General features: G+C 41.8%; 1 protein-coding gene and 2 non-coding genes across 7 annotated transcripts; all 3 read left to right on the top strand.

Moving 5' to 3' along the window:
- The first annotated feature begins 6,174 nt into the window (after positions 1 to 6,174).
- Positions 6,175 to 16,552, top strand: SLC25A3 (solute carrier family 25 member 3). Of its 5 annotated transcripts, none has more exons than XM_075600528.1 (8): positions 6,175 to 6,324; positions 7,404 to 7,559; positions 10,291 to 10,415; positions 13,443 to 13,622; positions 14,233 to 14,414; positions 15,168 to 15,340; positions 16,022 to 16,132; positions 16,205 to 16,552. In XM_075600528.1, the coding sequence occupies exons 2-8, from the start codon at positions 7,412 to 7,414 to the stop codon at positions 16,363 to 16,365; spliced, it is 1,080 nt and encodes a 359-aa protein (XP_075456643.1). In that variant the 5' UTR covers positions 6,175 to 6,324; positions 7,404 to 7,411; the 3' UTR covers positions 16,366 to 16,552. The 5 variants fall into 5 exon arrangements, with proteins under 5 accessions (XP_075456643.1, XP_075456644.1, XP_075456645.1 ...); XM_075600529.1 differs by lacking the exon at positions 10,291 to 10,415 and adding an exon at positions 10,032 to 10,156; XM_075600530.1 differs by having other exon boundaries at positions 6,262 to 6,356.
- On the top strand, positions 12,634 to 12,883 carry LOC142496362 (small nucleolar RNA SNORA53). The gene has a single exon (XR_012801961.1). It is a non-coding gene; the product is annotated as a small nucleolar RNA SNORA53 (small nucleolar RNA).
- On the top strand, positions 14,829 to 15,069 carry LOC142496361 (small nucleolar RNA SNORA53). Its single transcript, XR_012801960.1, has one exon. It is a non-coding gene; the product is annotated as a small nucleolar RNA SNORA53 (small nucleolar RNA).
- Positions 16,553 to 19,789: the final 3,237 nt, after the last annotated feature.

Raw genomic sequence — 19,789 nt, 5'->3', positions numbered from 1 at the left:
GCCTGTAATTTCAACATAAATTGTGATTTTATATTGCAAACTGTCTGACCTAGAAAATATATATGTATGTAAAGTATCTGATTGAATATATATTTATGTCTGTATCTTACATGCATGCCTTTGTCTGAACAGATGAAAACCAAAAGGTACATGCTGCACACCTCTATAAACAGAAAAAAGGGTTGATACAATTACCAGTGCTCCATGCGAGAAGATGATAGCCTGCAGCATACTCCATATATATACTAGCTGATATACCCAGCGTTGACCGGGATGTAATTTTCCCGCTCCCCCTCTCTCTCCGCTCCCCCCCCCCTTGACAGCTGCGTTCCTCCCGCATTCACATGTCCGATTCCCCCCCCCCTTTCACAGCTCCGCCCCCCCTTCACAGCTCCATTCCCCCCCTTCACATTTCCAATTCACATGTATATCATGTACTATGTAACATCATTTTATAACTAGAGTAAATTGTAACATTGTAACGTAATTTGTTACCTTATTGCAATCTATACTGTATTGTAACAGCAGTTTGATTTGTTCACATCAATACAATATTTTTTTATATATTCACTTGTGTTTGTGTTTCTCTGTCACAGTTCCCCAAAAAGAACGTGAAATATAGAGTTGTATTTCTCACAAGATGACTTTAGAGAACTGTCATTTTTATAGTGACTAGTTTGCATGTCTGTGGATCTCAGCTTGTTTATCTTAATAGACCATTCCATTCAGTGTATCTCAATTACTTAACACCTTTGACGCTGAAATGCCCTGTAAAGCACACATGTAGGAAGCTATGAAAGTGATACACGCACTATTCCTTGAGTGAATGGGCCTTTAGCCACCGACAGTTGTCCGTGGCTGTTTAGCTGCTGTGGGACAGTTGACCGTGGTCGTTTCACCACAGGCATTTGGTCACCTGACCTCTGTGCAAGCAGTAGGTTGGGGTGCTGGAAATTGAAAGCTGCATGGTTACTGGAACTCATAGTCCAAGAGCAATGTTTAACCCTGTGCCCACCTGACGTGAGAGAGTGAGTAAAAGACAGAGGTCCTGCGTCATCCAGGGAGGCTGGCAAACTTGCAAATTCTTACATGGCTAACATGACCCCAGCGGTTAACAAGGGGGTCTCAGGATGGAAGGGGGGTAAAGCCAGAGACACCCCATTACCTCCTCCTGTTATGCCCACTGAGGCTTCATTTAGGGGGGGTAGCACCAAAGACAGGGGGATATCCATCAGTGTTTTGACTGCAAACAGCGGAGGCATTTTACCATTGCCTGGACAGAAAAGAAGAAGCCTGCAACAGTCTGGTAGGGATAACCCCTTAAGAGGTGCCTATGTGGTTTCTGGGATGAAGGAAAACATAGGTGCCCACTTGCAGCCAGTCACGGTGGGTCAGAAACTAATCCAAGGACAGAGGGACTCAGGTTCTACACTTACCTTGGATAGAGAGACAGGAGGGAGAGAGAGAGCAAGCAAGTCTAAGGCCCGTAATATAGTGGGCGCGTGCGCTCTACTGTGCGCAAGCGGCACTTATAGTTGGCTGTCGATACCCAGCCATCCTATACTAGGGCTGCGTGCGCGCACGGCAGTGAGCGTGAAGCCGGCCGACGGGGGAAGATTTAGAAAAGTATGTTTTTGCGCCGCTACCGCCGCTGTAATGTATGTATGTGTGCGTGCGTGCGTGCGTGTGTGTGCACAATGTTAATAAATAATTTATTCTTACACAACGTGTATTTTTTTTTTATTTCATTTTAAAAATATATAATATATTAATAACTCACACAATCTACACACAAACACACACACCCCTGCAAACCTGTTGCTCCCAGCAGCACGGACCGTACACACAAAAAGTGTGCGTCACTTGCACGCGCGTTCGCACTGGCGCACGCACCTACTGTTGAACAAGCCTAAGAGGCAATCAGGGGGAAAGGCAGCAATAAAAAGAGCAGTAGCAAAGGAGAGATAGACGGAAGGAAGAGAGGGCTCAAGAGACTGCCATAAAGGGAGCTACAAATAGCCAGTAGTGACATAGACCCCTGACTGGGATGCTATGGACAGCTTATCATGCCACAAAAAATGTGGTACACCTGTGGTCGCAGAAACTGGCTTATAACCAATCTCTGTCTCATTTTAAGGAGGGAGGTGTCATGATAATGCCATGAAAATATTCAGTATTTTAAGAATCTGGGACACAAACAGTTAACTTGTTACAACTTAAAAATGCATGTATGGTTTTATAGCAGGTCTGCCCGAGTTTCTGTTTTTGTCTAGGAGTGAGGTTATCTGCAAATTCCTGTTTTAGAAAGTGGGGTGTTTTGAGCCTGAAGTCATAAATCTCTGACAGTTGAAATAAACAGCAAACCTTTTAAAATAACTTTATCGAGATTCCTTGGACATCTGGAATTACCAGAGGGTTTGGCCAGGAAGATATTCCATGATTCTGTAGATTTACAAAAATTAAGAATATCGCAGATCTATCAGCGATTCACAAAAATTTCAGATGTATCTTTGTAACATGTGCAATCAGGCGAATAAAACAATGCTAAACACTTAATGATTATGAGGATAGAAAGGACAGTTATCCATTTGTCTCTCAAACATTCCATTAAACAAATCAAGCTTGATATCTACATATGTATTTTAATTAGACCAATGCAACAGTGGCTTCCTTCCAGATATGGTGATTTCAAAAGAGCACTCCCAGTATAAACTCTGCAAACTGTCTTGTGTGCTGAGACAGATCATGGAATTCAGATCAAATAGGAACAGTCCGCATTCCAGAGGTGTTGAAAAACGTTAAGGTTTAAAGCAGCAGTCCAAGGTGACGTTGTTTTTTTCCATTAAATTTTTTCCATTTAATATGTGCATCAATACAATCCACATAGTGATAAGTAATTTGCTAAGTTGCCAATCGATACGTTATCCTGTGATCAATAGGCAAAAATTCAGCTTGGGGATTCACTAAATGGCTGTCAGTGCAGCAGAAGAAGACCAAAGATGTAAACTTCTTTGGGGAAGATCATATGACCAGGCAGTCACTAGATACAATGGGTGCATTGCTAGAAAGAGGGCACGGCTCAAAAAGGGGCATGTCAGAGCCTGTTTCAGACGAGGAAGGGGATGTGAGTTTGTAAATGGTTGCTATAGAAACAAAGTATAGCTGAATACAAGAGAATCAGGACCTATGAAACTTGGGATGCCCCAAATGAATGGGGAAAAAAGATAAGACACAAAGAAAAGTATGGGTGCTATAGGCAAAAAGACTTAGTCAAGGTAACAATGTTTAAAGCATAGAGGGAGCCGTGCACACCAATGAGAGATGCAATCAAATAAGTACAAAAAAAGTAATTTTAATGACTGACTGAGGACAGTCATACAACATCCAACGTTTCGGTGCCAAGCACCTTCATCAGGGATGCAAATACAATGACATGAGAACCCTTAAATAGTGTCCAAACCCCCACACACCCATAAAACAGCCACCTCCCTCCCTCCAGCTTCTCCATTTCGTCGCGACTGCTGTAGAAAAAGCCCGCTAAGGAAATTGGGCATTGCTTCCTGGAAACGTCATGATGTCACATGTTGTCATCATGACGCAAGTGCGCCAGGTCCAGGGATACATTGGACGTCTCCTCGATGCTCCAGAGGCCTCATCTGAGCGTCTGTAGGGCGGGGCAACACCATGGAGACTGTCCTCCAATCGTGACGCCCCAAAGGCTCCTCCTCTGCTTGTGAGCAAAATCGAGTATAATGTTGAATCCCTGTGAAGGACGGAACGGCAACAGGGGGGGAGTGGCTTCACCCAGTGACAGCTACCCAATAAGAGCGATGTTCGGCGCTCCCTATCCAATAACTACTCAACACTGTTGAGAGAAAGACGTAATTAATAAAAACATAGTGATTAAACTGCAACAGCCCATCCCAAAGACAAAAGGAAATGCAGGTCCACCCACGTGAAACTGACATACATAGTCAGACAAACACAGCTAAATGAAAAAGTGGTATGCATAAAAATAGGGGAAACCAGTACTATTCAATTGATACTATGGGGAGGCAAACTACTCATAGAAAAGACACTGATAAAAAGGGGAAATATTACCCATGATGCAATACAGGACATCATTAAAATTACCAACTCAAAATGAAAATAAGGATCGGGGGAAGAGACAACATTTTTTTTTTTCTTTTTGAGTTGGTAATTTTAATGATGTCCTGTATTGCATCATGGGTAATAATTTCCCCCTTAAGTTCTCTGCCATTGCCAGCTATACGTCTACTCTCCTAGACATTTTTATTTTAGAATTCAGGTTGTGTGGGGATAAATGAAAGCTTTATGCAAGGGGTAAGGCTGGTGACTTGTGCACCCCCCAAAAAAACACTGTAGTATTACCACTATGGTTTCTCATGTAGCGCACTTTCCCCCGCCCCCTGGGAAATATGTGGCTATGGTGTATGTGCAGTGCTTTACCTCTGGCTCACAGAAGGCTTGAGCCTCCGCTGCTGGGAGCCTGGAGTGTGTTTGAAATGTTTCTGGTGAGCGCCTCCACCTGTACAGGATCCTACGGTGTGGAATAACCCTGTTACAGGAACCCATGCCAGTAACAGTATAACAGTTTACTGCATAGAAGATAACATGGAACATATATATACACCTAACACGGTCATACACGACCGTACCACCACACCCATAGGGTCCCACTCTTGGTATATAGTCCCCAGAGTACCCTTGGGCATCCAACCACCCTGGTGTCTTCAAGAAGCCAACCACCCAAGTGTGTGAGACAGCGCTGCCCCACTAGGCTGAAGGTGTTAGTTGGTGCACTTGTTGAAATGAGGTACCTGCCGGGTGGTTCCACACCTGGGAACGCTGATGTCGCAAGATGGGATCCACGGATCCGTTGACGTAACCCGCTAAGCCTCCGCCTCTACGCTGGGTGGGTCCCATGTGGAGTGTACCACCTTCAATAGTCTCTGCAGCAACAGCTGGATGATCTGGTCCCAGATCACGTAGGCCAGGATGCAGCCGCATCCTGGCTGTGTCCCTCACTCTAATGCTACAGGGGCAGTGTCCCTATCTATGGGCCTGTCCCAGCAGCAACCACAAGCTGAGGGGGAGTTGGGGCCTAACGGGGGGTCTCTGGCCTAATGCAGATGCCACAGACACACTGCACCTACCCCTTCCTTGTCCCAGCTCAGACTGGCGTGGTGCAGACGCGTCAAATGTATCTATATTCCCCCTGCATGGGAAGCTGCAGCCCTATTGGCTGTTGCGCGACGCATGGTATACCTCCCTGGGGGCTGTAGTACCCTGCGAGTCTGTCCTCCTATTGGGCGCCGCTCTCACGCCTGCACTGCGCATGCGCGATGCATACAGAAAATGGCGGTGCCCTGCAGAAGGAACCGACAGAGCCTCCAGTGAGCCAATTGCTGCTCCCCCCCCCTGCAGCGCAACCCAGACCTGTCCCTGCATCCGCTGTAAGCCGCAACCGTGCCGAGAGGAAAGAAGACAAAGGGAGGGGAAAAGGGGGAGCAGGGGGACCCATGCTGTACTCATGTTATCAAATATCCTAAAATAAAGAAAATGTATGCAGCATTTAGCTTTGTGAGGGCAAATTAATGAAATATTTGTAAAGTATTGATTCAGCTAATGGCTGGACAGCAGGTCACTAAAACGAATGTATATATATTATGATATACAAGTAAAGGTCTTAATTATTGCAAATTTTTTTTTTTTTGTACTAAGATTCTGAGCACCTTTTATTTATGTTAAGATTGTTTTAGGTCTGTACTCTGGCCTTGCTTCCCTTATGCAGCAACGATAAACATTTGACCGGAAATAAAATATACAGTGACAATATAAATTTAGAGTATGCCCCCCACTCTTTGTTTTGCATGGACATTATGTAATCAGTATATTGGACTATATACCATTCTAGTACTGGGATACAGTGCAGAGGATTAGAAAGATAAATAAAGGTCACATGGAGGTTAACCTCTCACAGCGAAACCGGGCGCGGGCGGCTATTTCTGTATATACGGTAAACATGTCCAAAGGCACAAGGAGGACACATCTCAACTGAGGAAAACGTTCTTTACGTAACATGGCACGCACTTTCCTGTCACGTGACCTACCCCTGCCCTCTTTGAACCCTCCGCCAATAGGAGAGCTGACTCGTTCGCGACGCTCCATGCACCGGCCAATCGCCTCAACGCCTTGGCTGTGAGGGCGTTGCAGTGACGTCACGGAAGGACAAATTCATTAACCCTGGAGGACGTTCGCTCTCTGTCAGCCGGCAAGAGGCAAGCGTCCGCCATCTTAACGGTGAGTGCAGGGCCGCAGTGCAGAGAGGTCGGGTAAGCAGCGTAAGCTTTCCTACACATGTTTATGACACTTGTTTGCGAGGCCAGCGGGCTCGGCGTGTGGCGGGGGTATGTTTATAGGCTCGCTTCGTGGTGTTGCGCTGGAATCACGCGATATCGGAGGCTGGGTACAACATATAGATATCTATATATATATCAGCACTACTACGCATTGCGGCCCGGCAGCCGCGCTTTGTACCGCGTGGCAGCAGAGAGAGGGGTCAGTGCGCGGGGTTGTTGTAGAATATGGGGGATGGGGGAGAGAGTGTATAAATGGCTCCTCGGCTCATGTGCGTTGAAGGAGTGGCTCAGCGAGTAAAGCAGTGACTGAGGCAGGGGAGCCTGGTTGAAATCCTGGTATCCGTTGCTTGTGACCTTGGGTAAATTCCCTTTATCTCCTTATACCTCGGACATAACATTAGATTGCGCTATACAAGGAAACAATGATTCCGTGAGGCAGAGTGAGTACAGCTCTTTCACATGGTGATTGTGCAATCTCATTGTGGAAACCCCTCTAATCTGCTCAGTGTCAAGTGTTTTTCATGATTAATGGCTGCGTGCTGCATATTTTTCTGAAGCCAATACAAGTCTATTCATTCTTTACATTTCGTTTTTAAAGCAATTCGTGGCTCGCTGATCCTAAGGGGAAAAATTGCAAGTTTTTCATATTAAAATGACATTGTTTAAATGCCTTTTCCCATGCTGGATTATCCCCTCTGGCCGCAAAAATGTTAATTCCATGGTGTAAACTTGCAAAAAAAACTTGTTGGATTTGAATGGTCATTATTAAATGTACATTATGCATTCCTGGATGGGTCATGGGCTACTTGGCAGAAGAACATGCTTGTTTTATTCTCTAAGGGTTTCAGATTGTAGTTTATAATTTTATTTATTCTGCTAAAGTTGTGCCTTTGGGCCTGTTGTTGGGAGAGGGAGAGGGGGGGGTGAATTTTTCCCAATAAACATTATAATCATGACTAGACCATGCATGCAGTTTATTTATTTATTTTTAACAAAATTCTCTCTTCCCCTAATTCTTAGCTGCTGAAATGTATTCGTCTGTTGTTCAGTTAGCCCGGGGGAACCCATTCAGTGCTCCACATTTCCATCTGGGGCCGGATGACCAGACTGCAAGGAAGAGCGACACCTACCAGTCTCAACCTACCCGTCGCCTTGCTGCTGCTTCTGCACAGGAGGGTATGTTCAGGGTGGTGAAACTAAAATGACTCTTTGGAGGCACATGACCCTCAAAGGGTTAATGGACAATGTCCTTAGTGTTGTCTAGTATACATAACACTGTTTCCAGTGACATTGATAGACAAGGTCATTTGCTGCAAAGTCAAACTGTACAATAGAAGTTCTTCCTACATTTTACATATAACTTTCTAATTTACCCCCCACCCTTGATAAATGACACGCAAAAAATGTTCTGTGACTGAAGGGCATCACTGTCCTCTTGAAGTCATGCATTTTGCATGTTTTTATATTACATCTCAACATGTTTTGAAGTGAAACTTTTTCATGGCAGTAACATTACAAAACCATGAGAACCTTACAAATGTCAAGAAAAAAATAACGGAAGTGGCTGCCCATGTGCAGAATTGTATTCTGCGCATGTGCAGCAGCATTACACAAACACATCCGGAGCACAGTACCGGCTGGTGCTGGCAGTTACCTGACCTCTGGCCGGGCTCCAGCTGCCCCAGAGCAGGCAGCTCTGCACATGGGTACCAGGCCTCAGCTTTCTCTCCCCCCCCCCCCCAGGCCTCAGCTTTCTCTCCCCCCCCCCCCCCAGGCCTCAGCTTTCTCTCCCCCCCCCCCAGGCCTCAGCTATCTCCCCCCCCTCCCCCCCCCCCCAGGCCTCTGCTGCTGTAGTGGATGGCCTCCTATGTAGGCCACGCGCTGAAAGTTTGGAGGCTTGAAGGCAGGGTACAGAAGGTGCTGGTGTGTGGGGGAGGGAGGGGCGGAGAGGCTGGTGTGAGGTGCAGGGGGAGAGACCACATATATTGACCTATCTACACATACACACACTTGAGTGTCAAAACACACAAGTTTCACTTATGTGCGTACTTGGCCCACACATTTATTTATTTTAAATATATAGTTCCTTGTACTATAAACTCAAGGCTGTGATTATACCCAAAGCTGCTGGCAGGGCATCGTTGTGCGCTGCCGTGTGGCTCAAAATCAAATTGCTACAATACATTTAAAGATTATTTGCCAAGCACGACACGTGCGCAGACACTAACTGCAGGGTGGCAGAACAGACCTGGGTGGGATTTTGTTTTCTTCAGGCCATGGCCGTGTCACGTGAGTGGTTCAGCCACGCCTCCTGCCTGCAGTGCACATGTTACACGGCTGCATCACAAATATGACGTCACCAGGTCGCGCATACGCCCACCCGGAGCTGGTATAATTTGAAGTCTAAGGTGTTTCTACCAGGCCAAATACTGCGAAAGGTTCAGGGCAAGAACATTATTTTTAGGGCGTGGTCTAGAGAAATTGCAATAGCAACCATTAAAAGTTTGTTTGTTTTTACTTGTAACTTTGGATGTGAAGGACAAAGCAAGGTCCCTGGTCTCCCTATGACCTTGTTACTAGAAAGTGCTTATACATTGTGGTGGTGTAGGGCAAGTTGTATTGGAAATAGTTTAGTGTATACCTCTTATAACTTTGCATAAACATGTATGAATAGTATCATGCGCCACTTTATAACTTTAAAAACATTTAAGTAACATCTGATAATTTACTGACTTGGTTGATCTGTAGAACATGCACTCAAAATGTGCATCACAGTAAACTGGTACAATCTAAAGTGTTAAAATGTATATTTAGTGTGAAATAATAGTGTAAAACAGAAATATATTTATATTATAGTTTCTTGCAAACATTGTTTCATATCATTCAGTTTAATTGAGACAAAGTTTCTATATAGCAGTTGTACATCATGAACTTAAATATTTTGAGTTGCCCAACAGCAGTGTTTCATATTGACAAACTTCCTGAAGTCCTAGTTTATCTAAGGCCGCGCTTATAGTGCAGGCGATGCGACCGATGACGTCGCCTGTCGCCATTGCGATAGCTGAATCTCAATTTTAGGCGACGTCGCTGCCTGCAAGGCTAGTGACATCAGACGGGGGGAGGGCAGAGGCACGGAGAAGCTCCTGTTTGGCCGCAAGGGTAGACCGTCGCCGAAAAAAAATCAAATATCAGCGACTTACCAGATTTTTGGTAGCACTGCCGCTTTGTCGACGTCGCGTGCACTATAAGCGCCGATGACAATGCATTTGTTTTGACGTGACTGTCGCCGTTGCCGGCACTATAAGCGCAACCTAAGGATAATGGTCCATATTCAGTATGCTATGCAGACTTCCCTTGGGTACATTTAAGCTTCACTCAAATGAATACAGCTGACATTTTCCCATTCAAATTTTAAGTTGGTTCACAGCATATTAAGTTGGGACCAATCGGTAGTCGTATGCAGATATTTTGTACTATATGGTGCAATGTATTAAGGAACAAGAAAGCTTGGTAAAAAATGTTTCTTAGAACAAACGTGAAATTCAGCTTGGGTGTAAGCAATACCACCATGTTATGAAGTGATATTTTAGACTTGCTAAATGTAGTCGCATTTCTAAAAGTCTAATATGTCGATTTTTAATTGAACAGAGGAATATAGCTGTGCTTATGGATCTGGAAAATTCTTTGCTCTTTGTGGCTTTGGTGGAATCATAAGCTGTGGTACAACACATACTGCAGTGGTCCCCTTAGATCTGATTAAATGCAGAATTCAGGTTTGTTTGCATGTGTTTAGAATAAAGTTTGTTGTGTAAACTAACTGGTGTTGACTAATTTGATCTGTTTTAGCATTGTGTAAGTTTAGCATGTCTATCTCAAAAGCATGGTGTGCTAATTTTTATATTGACAGACGGATACAGCTGTGAATATGGCTCAAATAAGTTTTATGCACTGTGTGGCTTTGGTGGCATCCTCAGTTGTGGTCTAACTCACACTGCACTCGTACCTATGGATTTGGTGAAGTGTCGTATTCAGGTTGGTATATAACCTCGGCGTGAGTAAATCCGGAGTTTTGAATGGTAATGATTGGTTTTGTTTTTAATGGGGCTTGATTTAATTAACTAATTGCTGTGTCAAATGTATCTTTGAGTGATTACGTTTGTATCGAACCTGGAGAAGACACAACACCCTCTACAACTGTAAAAACAATTGCATAATAAAAAGGCAAGAGCACGTGCCTACTATTTGTAAGACGTCTACTTTAATACACTTTGTATGGTTTTTACAGATCAAAAAAAAATCACAATGCTTGTGAAGTTTATTAAAATAGCAAATGTCAGCCAGCAATAAAATATTGTGCTTGTTTTGGATTTGGGTTATTCAGTTTACACTATCCCAGCCAAGGAATTTTTAAAATACTAAAGAGGTCATTCAAATGAGTGCATGGTAACTTGTTTCTCTCAATTCTGCTGATATTTGAAGAAATTTGTGCTGAACCACCCTTTAGACCAGTGTTTAGCAATCTTTTCCCCTTGCGCTGTCCTGCTCTCCGCACACACCCCTCCTTCCTTTTTAGACTGGTGTTTAAAGGTGTAGTTATTAAATATTTCAAGGAGGCAAATTTTAGGTAAAGTGTTTTAAAAAAAAAAAAAAAAAGAGAGAAAATTAACCCCGTAACACCTCATTGGCATTGGTTCATTTTTGGGCCAAGAAGGGATTGCAGCTTTCAAAAGCCTGCCCCACTGCAAACTACATACAGACTGTAGCACAACTTGATGTCCCCAGCACCTCACAAAGCAAATGGCAGCGGTGCTGGAGACTGTCTGCCTGCGACTCTGTGATGATTCTATGCTTCTGGATCGGACTCTCCGCTGCGATTGGTTTCGGCTCCGGCAAGACACCGTAAATCTTGCTACATCTGAATATCTACCGAAAAAGGATAGTGGCACACAAGTAGTGCTGCAAATATTGCTAGGTTTTCTGTATAGTACTGTACTAGCAATTTATGCTACACTACTCATGCCTCCATCCTTCCCTTTTTTTTTTTTTTTTTTTTTTTTTTTTTTTAAATGTATTACTATCGCTCTCTATTTGGAACACAGGGCAACTAGATGGGCTACTTTGCAGCAATGGTTATTCTATTAATGTTTTTTGTACTCACTTGGCATTGGGAGTGCCCCTGTATCTGTGCTAGGATCTTACTAAACTACTTTTTATCTGTAACCTAGTGCCTTATTTTGTTTTAAGTAAATATAAGACTCCACTTAAGGGGGCGCTGCTATACTTGAGTCAGTTTGATAGCTGCAATTAGATACAATTATTGTGTTACATGAGACACCGGAGAAGCTAGCGTTATAATGTTTGCATAAAATGAACAAAGGTAATACACATTCAGTTTAAGGGACAGTTTGATTCTTGGCATTAGTAACATTTACAGACAGGATTACATTTGTGTTAACAGGTAGGATAGACATTCAATGTTAGAGGCCCTGCCTCAAGGAGCATACAATTTAGATGCGGGGTAATTATATTTTGGAAACTGGATGAGGGTTGGTGGTTATTGGAAGCAATGGAGAAGTTGTAACCTTACCAAACAGCAGCAAATGGTGGACATCCTTTGGGTGTCTGCATTTTAGGGCAACGCAGATGCAGCCTGAAGAGTTTCTGAATGAGTTCAGCTGGGCTGTGAAATTCCTTTATACCGTCATAAACACTGCAGGGAGTGGAGTTGATGAAACGCATTGGCTTATGTATAAGCAAAAACAGAGGCCAGCGAAACATACAAAATTACACAACATATAGTACAATACTTCAGTGCTTATCTGCTCATGAGTACAGGTCATTTAGTTAAAGCCTTTGGCCAAAAATGGTTATAAGCCTGCAGCCACTTCATGGCATGACCAATCTGCAGGTCCTAACACTACCTGGCACAATGCTCATGTAGCTCTCTTTTCTGCTGTAGGGAGAAAGACCATACTGGATCTGTGATTCACAGGATCATGATAAAAACTGCTAATTGGAAAGTGGGGCAGGGCGAGCTTTAAACTAGGGGGAGCAGGGGCCACACCTCCAAGCAACAACGGTTGCATAACCCAGCAAGCTCCAGCCCACCCTCAAAGCATCTCTACAGCATATATATCAGTGTCAAAAAGCAGTGCTACTGAGCGTGGCAAGATATACAAACAAAAACAGGCCAGCGCAACATTGGCTTATGCATAGAATTTTTTTTTTTATTAATGTAAACTTTTAAATAAACATGCTCCCTTAGATCCACCTTTGTGGATGTCAGACTTGCTGAGTTATGCCAACTGCTTTTCATTTGGAGGCGTTGGCATTTCCAGCCAGACATCCAGCAACTTTTTTGGTTGTACAGTTGAAGGTGCTTGAGTCATTGGCATGTGAGACTAATATACCTGCATGTTGGCCTTTTGCGTTCTGATGGCAGCGGCTGCAGCAATGCGTACCGTATCCCACCATCAGGACTTGGCTAGGATGCAGACACTTAAAATGAAGTCCAAAATGTTTGTGTTTATTTTTTTTAATATATATTGCCTTGAAAAATCTGCTTAATTATTGTTGACTGTGTGTGTGTGTGGGGGTGTGTTTTTTTTTGTTTTTGTTTTTTTTCTTGGTCTATTTCTTGAACAGTGGGCATAAATTGTCTCTCAAATTCTGCTTTTTGCAAAGGTGAGATTAGCAGCAGTCACAGAACAGGAAACATTAAAGTTTGTAGGTTTGGTTCGTGTCAAAAGCAAAAGCTGCTGTATGGATTATTTTAACATTTAGGGTAGCTTCATCCCATTTGAGTGCTTTCTGGACATAATATATATTAAAAAAAAAAAATCCCCACGAGTGCAGTTATTTTTCTACTGCCAATATACAAAGCAGACTTTTTTTCGTTCAAATTGCATACAGTTCATTATACTTGGTGTGGCTTCAAAAACGCCTATAAGCTCAATCTTTTCAGCATGTGGTTACTTCTGTTTTGACACACCCAAGGAAATGTGTGGATCAACAGAACTTGATTTGATACTGAAGTATAAACTGATCTGTGGTTTTTAGGTGGATCCCAACAAATACAAGAGCATCTTCACTGGCTTTTCACTTACACTTAAAGAAGATGGTGTACGTGGTCTTGCAAAGGGATGGGCACCAACATTCATAGGATATTCAATGCAGGGGCTCTGCAAATTTGGTTTCTATGAAGTATTCAAAGTATTGTATAGCAATCTTTTAGGCGAGGTAAGTATCTCCTACGTCCATTTAGCTATCCAGTCCTGTTGTGCATCAGTGAAACATTTTTTAGCAAGTACCTTCCATAATAAAATAGTTGGATTTCCAAAATGAACCCAACTCTTAATTTCCCAAATCCCACCTCTAGACTTTATTTCACTGCCTCCCTTTTAGAAACCTTAAGCTTACATTAAAGATCACAATTTAAAGCCTATACTGAGTTACTAAATGCTACAGACTGTCTGAAATCCAGATCACTTGTTCAGGTGTGCTAGTGATAAAATAATGAACGTATAAAGAGGGGAGATCCAGCTATTACGTTAATTTATTTTATGGCTTGACATTGGTTGGGCTTACTAATGGGATTACCATGTAATTCTGGTGTGCTACATTTTATTTCCTCCCTGTCTTATTTCACTTATTGGATGCAAAGCTATTTTAGTTTAACACAAGCCGTGTGCAGATTTGAGCTTAGCTTTACAAAATTATACCATTGGAATTGCACATCCTACAGTCCATAATCGGGCTGATTTTTAGTTCAAAGTATAAGTTTGTATGCACAGGTTTTTATTAAACCAATGTAATACTGTATTATAACTACCATCTGTCAATATTACAGGAAAATACATACATGTGGCGTACATCCTTGTACCTGGCTGCATCTGCCAGTGCAGAATTCTTTGCTGATATTGCTCTGGCTCCAATGGAAGCTGCAAAAGTGCGCATTCAAACACAACCAGGGTTTGCCAATACTCTAAGGGAAGCTGTCCCCAAAATGTATGCAGAAGAAGGCATTAATGCGTAAGTAGAAGCTACGTTTGATGTTTTCAGTGGTAATCTACAGGTGCAATGTCTGTTTCTAGCACTAAGGGCTGCTTTCATTCAAAATCGTATCAGTTGTGTAGTTTTCGATAATGGTGCAATAAAAAAACAAAACTTTCACTCCTTATGCCCTTTTTAATACAACCCATTGGGTTGGTGTAGCAACTATTTAGGAAGCTGCACAACTTCTTTTGAAATAGGCAGACCTATTGCATGCACTGATGTTGAACAGATCGAAGATCCTACAATCGATCGGCAGCTTAGATAATTGCTTAGCCATAAACGGACAAGGAACTGCTTAGTTTATTAAATCAAAACAAAAACAGGCAAGATAAAATGCTGCTTTAAGTGTAGATCTTTCCAGCTTCTGTTGTGGTGGTCTGTGTTTGATTCAACATGCTCCCTTAGATCCACCTTTGTGGATGTCAAACTTGTGCTGAGTTCTGCTAGATGCTTCTAGCATTTCCAGTCAAGTGACATTCAGCAACTTTTTTGGTTGTACAGTTGAAGGTGCTTGAGTCATTGGCATGTGAGACTAATATACCTGCATGTTGGCCTTTTGCGTTCTGATGGCAGCGGCTGCAGCAATGCGTACCGTATCCCACCATCAGGACTTGGCTGATGTGCAGACATTTCTGATATCTTTAAAGAAAATGATATAGTACTGTTTAATATGAAATTTATGTACAATATTTTTCTCTTTGCTAAATTATATTTTACTTTACAATGCAGTTTCTACAAAGGTGTTGTTCCTCTTTGGATGAGGCAGATCCCATATACCATGATGAAATTTGCTTGCTTTGAACGTACTGTTGAAGCCCTCTATAAACATGTTGTACCCAAGCCCCGAAGTGAATGCTCAAAATCCGAACAGTTGGTTGTTACTTTTGTGGCTGGTTACATAGGTAAGTATTGTTTGACCTGAGCGTTACACTTTAAAAATAAATAAATTATATACTGGCTTTGAAGTAGGGGTCTCGAGCTGAAATGCGTTTTCCGTTCTTGGGACCCTTGCTTCCTAAGATGCATACCTTCAGAAGTGCCCCTGCTGGGCCAATAGGAAGCCGTGACGTCTCTTGCAGCTGCCTTTCTGACCCGCATGATGTGGAGGTCCCCGAAGCTTAAATTAACGCCATTCATGCCCACATGAGTCTGTCAATACAGATCTGTACTTGAGTTTAACGAGGGTCACTGACAATATGTTTGCTCACAGAACAAATATGGGGAATAATTTACATTTAATTTAAATTGATTTGATTTATTGTTTAAATAAGTTCTTAACTTTTGAAAATGAATACCATTTTTATTTATCTTAAATTTCCCCGGCCATGTTTTTGTTTGATGGATTTTTGTTTTCCTTTCTCCTCCAATATTGGGAGACAATTATACATGTTCAGACACAAAGTAGGTCAGGGTAAAGAATTGTCACCTTTAATAGTAGGCCAAATGTTGAGTAACTTAATCTGGAGTTAAAAAAAAGTTTTACCCTTCAGTTGCTTGGTAAGGATATTTGACTAGTTCTGTACTTTTTACTTTTCCATGAAGACTTGGAATCTGCATAACTTCACACTCAATTTCTCTTGTAGCTGGTGTGTTCTGTGCCATTGTTTCCCATCCTGCTGATTCTGTGGTGTCCGTGTTAAACAAAGAAAAGGGAAGCACTGCTATGGAAGTTCTGAAGAGACTTGGACCCAAAGGTATAGACTTGCCTATTAGCGGTTTCTTTCAAACTTGAATAGTTTATTTGCTAATGTTTATGTTCTCAACAGGTGTCTGGAAGGGGTTGACTGCCCGTATTATTATGATCGGTACCTTGACTGCTCTGCAATGGTTCATTTATGACTCTGTGAAGGTCTACTTCAAACTTCCTCGTCCTCCTCCCCCTGAGATGCCAGAGTCCTTGAAGAAGAAGCTTGGATTAACTCAGTAAACACATGGACTTAAATCATGCACACTTACATTTAAACTGAAGGAGTTTTTATAAATGTAACCATGTAGGACCCTCCATTCTACCGGATGTAATTATTGGTTATGCTTTCACCTTTCTTGGTAGCCGAAAAGCTCTAACTTGGTTTTACCACTGTACTGATCTGTTGAAATAAACAGAAGACATACAAGCGAGTTTCAGTATTTCATACATTTGGCACCATTTAGACTTAAGCATATTGTATTTTAGTTGGTGTTCTGTAAAAAAAATTCACATTTCAATTTGTACAATGCTGATTTTTTTTTTTTTTTTTTTTGGAAGCTCAGCGATTAAATTAGCATGTTTAATAAAATATTTGTTGCACTTCTAGAATGTTGCATGTCTGAAAGAGTTTACCTGTTCCTTTGCTATCCTGGTACACAAATTGAATATAGACTTATTTGGCAATTAGAGCATCTTCGTGTACTATTATGCTGAACAAATGGTTAATATATTGAGTTACCTTCTTGTTTTCAAGTAAACTAATTACTGTAGGTGGTTTTAGTTGTTAAACATAAATTTTAAATAAAATCCCAGTTTAGTCTACCAAGATATCAAGATTTTTAATATGCAACCTACCAACTGTTTTAGAACTAGATGAAAATGGTGGCATTTGCAGTTCTTGGACAGCAAGTTTTTTTTTTCTATAGGTGTTTAATCCAAATATTATTATTTTTTTTGTTTTTGTTTTTCTTGCTTGGAGAGATGAGGCAATGTTAAAATTGCTAGCCATTTAAGGCCTCGTCCATGGTTGCTGCTTGCTGGCTGAGGCACGCTCCCGCTCAGCACTGAGCCCCTTCTGCTGTAATGAGAGCGGCTTTAGTAGGGGCTCGCCTACGCTTCCGCAAGCGCGCGGAAGCGTAGGTCTTGGGGAAATTTAAAATTTCCCTGCTTGCGGCGCGCAGGGCCGGTCACGTGAGCGGTTCGCCCAAGGAGGGTGAACCAGCTCCGTGACGTCACTGGCCCGCCCACTGACGGCGCGCAGGGAAAGCACCCGCTTTCCCTGAGCCTCAGCACGCCAGCGGGAAGCTTGGCCGAGGCCTAAGAGTCCATAAAAGTTATAGATGGGAATTGTGCATTCCGACACGTCTTGAGTTATTGTATGTCCTGTTCTTGTGGATTTTCAGCACAGTTAAGTGAGGTAACGGGTATTCCATATCTGTTACTGGAAGTCATGCATTAACTATTTATTACTCCACTTAACACTATTTAAAGGGTCTTATTGGTGGACAAGTAAATGCTTAAGACCACATTTTGTAAGATACCATTAATTAACCAATTTACAGGTTTTTTTTTGTTTTCCGTAAACTATAAAATATGCAGTGGAATAAATGTCTTGTAATTATTTTTAGCTATATTTTAATGTAATCCTCCAGTGCGTGAAAGTGACTTCTGTCTACCAGCAGAGGGCACCAGTCTTCCGAACTAGACTGACATACAAGCTTCTCCAGTGTATGCACAGTTTCAGATCAATTTTCTGTCCTGCAATAATGTAAATAATTGACTTGGCACACAATTGCTATAGAAACTATAAAAATTGTTCAATAGAATACTGACCTATGTAACCGCTTCTGGAGTATCACTATAAAAGCATATTGGAGAATATCTAAAAAAATAAATAAAAAAAGGTATTACAGGGTATCTATTTAAAAATGCTCTGCACATTAACTTTATGCATTGGGTGCAGTGTACGAGGAGTACAGTAGTGGTTCCTCTACCAGCATAGATGTGGGCATTTTAACTCTGCTCTTAGTGGATTGTCGAATAATACTGCAGCACATCCTAGAGGGAGGGGGTAATTTCAGGAGGGTAAACTTTAGCGTTCATTCTTATGCCTGTGCTACTGACCATGCCGATGCACAATGTAAAGACTTAAATCTAGTTATCGTCTTCCATTTTCTACCTTGTAACGGAGACACAGCACCTTTCAACTTGGCCCATCAAGATGGATTGTATTGTGAGTACTGATGCACACCGGTTTTAATTTACGACATATTTAAGGGAACAGTCCCAGGAAGGATTTGCTGAATGATTCCCCAAAGTTCACAGGTGAACTAAGACCTCTGCATTCTGCTTGAAAGGTGCAGTATCTCCTGGTTACAAAGTAAAATCATTTAAATACAAAATAATTGTTTTGTTTTTTTTTTAACATTTATTTTACAGCCTATTCCACGTTAATGAATATTATTAGTTTGTTCAGTGTCCTGAAAAAATAGTTAATCATCCATGTTGTGTCATGGTTGTTAGGGATGGGCAAATTAATAGCCCAAACTTATATTTGCTGTGAATGATGTTTTTTTTTTTTGCATTTTTAAAATATTCCTTTGAATTTTAAAAAAAATTACTATTTTTAAACTCCATCACTCGGTATTGGAGAAGCCAAAAATGCGCAACAGAAAAATTAAAGCTATGGCATATCTAAAATTGCACACAAAAATAAGTTGAAAACATTTCTAAACCACACTAGAAAATTAAAATCTGCAAAACAAGTTTGGACACTTGTCTATCTCTTAGAGGGTTCTGTGTGTGCTATTGTACTAGTTAGAAGTATTAAATTACATTAATAGTTGGGAAAAGTAGCACCTTGTGCCACATTATCACCAAACTCTAAAACCCCTTCAATTTGGCCCATCAAGACAGAGTAAGCTAATTACTGTAGGTGTGTATCACAAGGTGTCCAATTTCAGCTTGAACTTGTATGTAATAACCTAACGTATCATCAATTGAGCTGCTTCTGCAGTTAACGTGGTGTTCAGTCGTAATTTGGAGATTTTTATACAGATTTCTTTCCTAGCGGTTTTTATATTTTGCAGGCTTTGGGCCTTTTTAGAGTGCCCACATGGCAACTCCTCCCTGTGTCTCTTTAATGTCACCAGAGCTGTTTACCCTTAGGGGCATTAAAAGACCAGAGCCTTTTCTATGTGTATGGGGTTTAGCATCTTGCTATATTAATTTAAAGGTTGTTTGCAGTGGAATTTTTTTTTTTTTTGCTGCCAACCGTTTAAAAAGAAAAGTAGGCCCGTCAAACTTGATGTTGAAACAGATCTCTACTGTACAGAATTGGAAAGTAATCTTCCCCCGAAAAAATAAACTTCTTGGAACTGACCCATTAAAGGGGTGGTGTAATTTAACTCCCTAGAAGAAGGAATTGAAACATTTCTACATTGAAATCATCCATACTTCATTCTCAGAGCTGGACTTGGAATCTGGGCTGGTTACCTGGGTTATCACTTTGCTCTGAACTCATTGGTACTCCCTAATGGGCTAAGACCCCTATACATTAAAGGGTGTTCAGTTTTAGGGTAGTTGCCTCTGATTAAGAATCTGCTGTTCTAACTAATCAGCAGTAGGTGATTTTAATGGAGGGTCTTACTTGATACAGTTGCTG

Source organism: Ascaphus truei, chromosome 5, assembly GCF_040206685.1.
Source record: "Ascaphus truei isolate aAscTru1 chromosome 5, aAscTru1.hap1, whole genome shotgun sequence".
Taxonomy (NCBI): Eukaryota; Metazoa; Chordata; class Amphibia; order Anura; family Ascaphidae; genus Ascaphus; species Ascaphus truei.
This window is presented reverse-complemented; position numbering and strand designations above follow the sequence as displayed.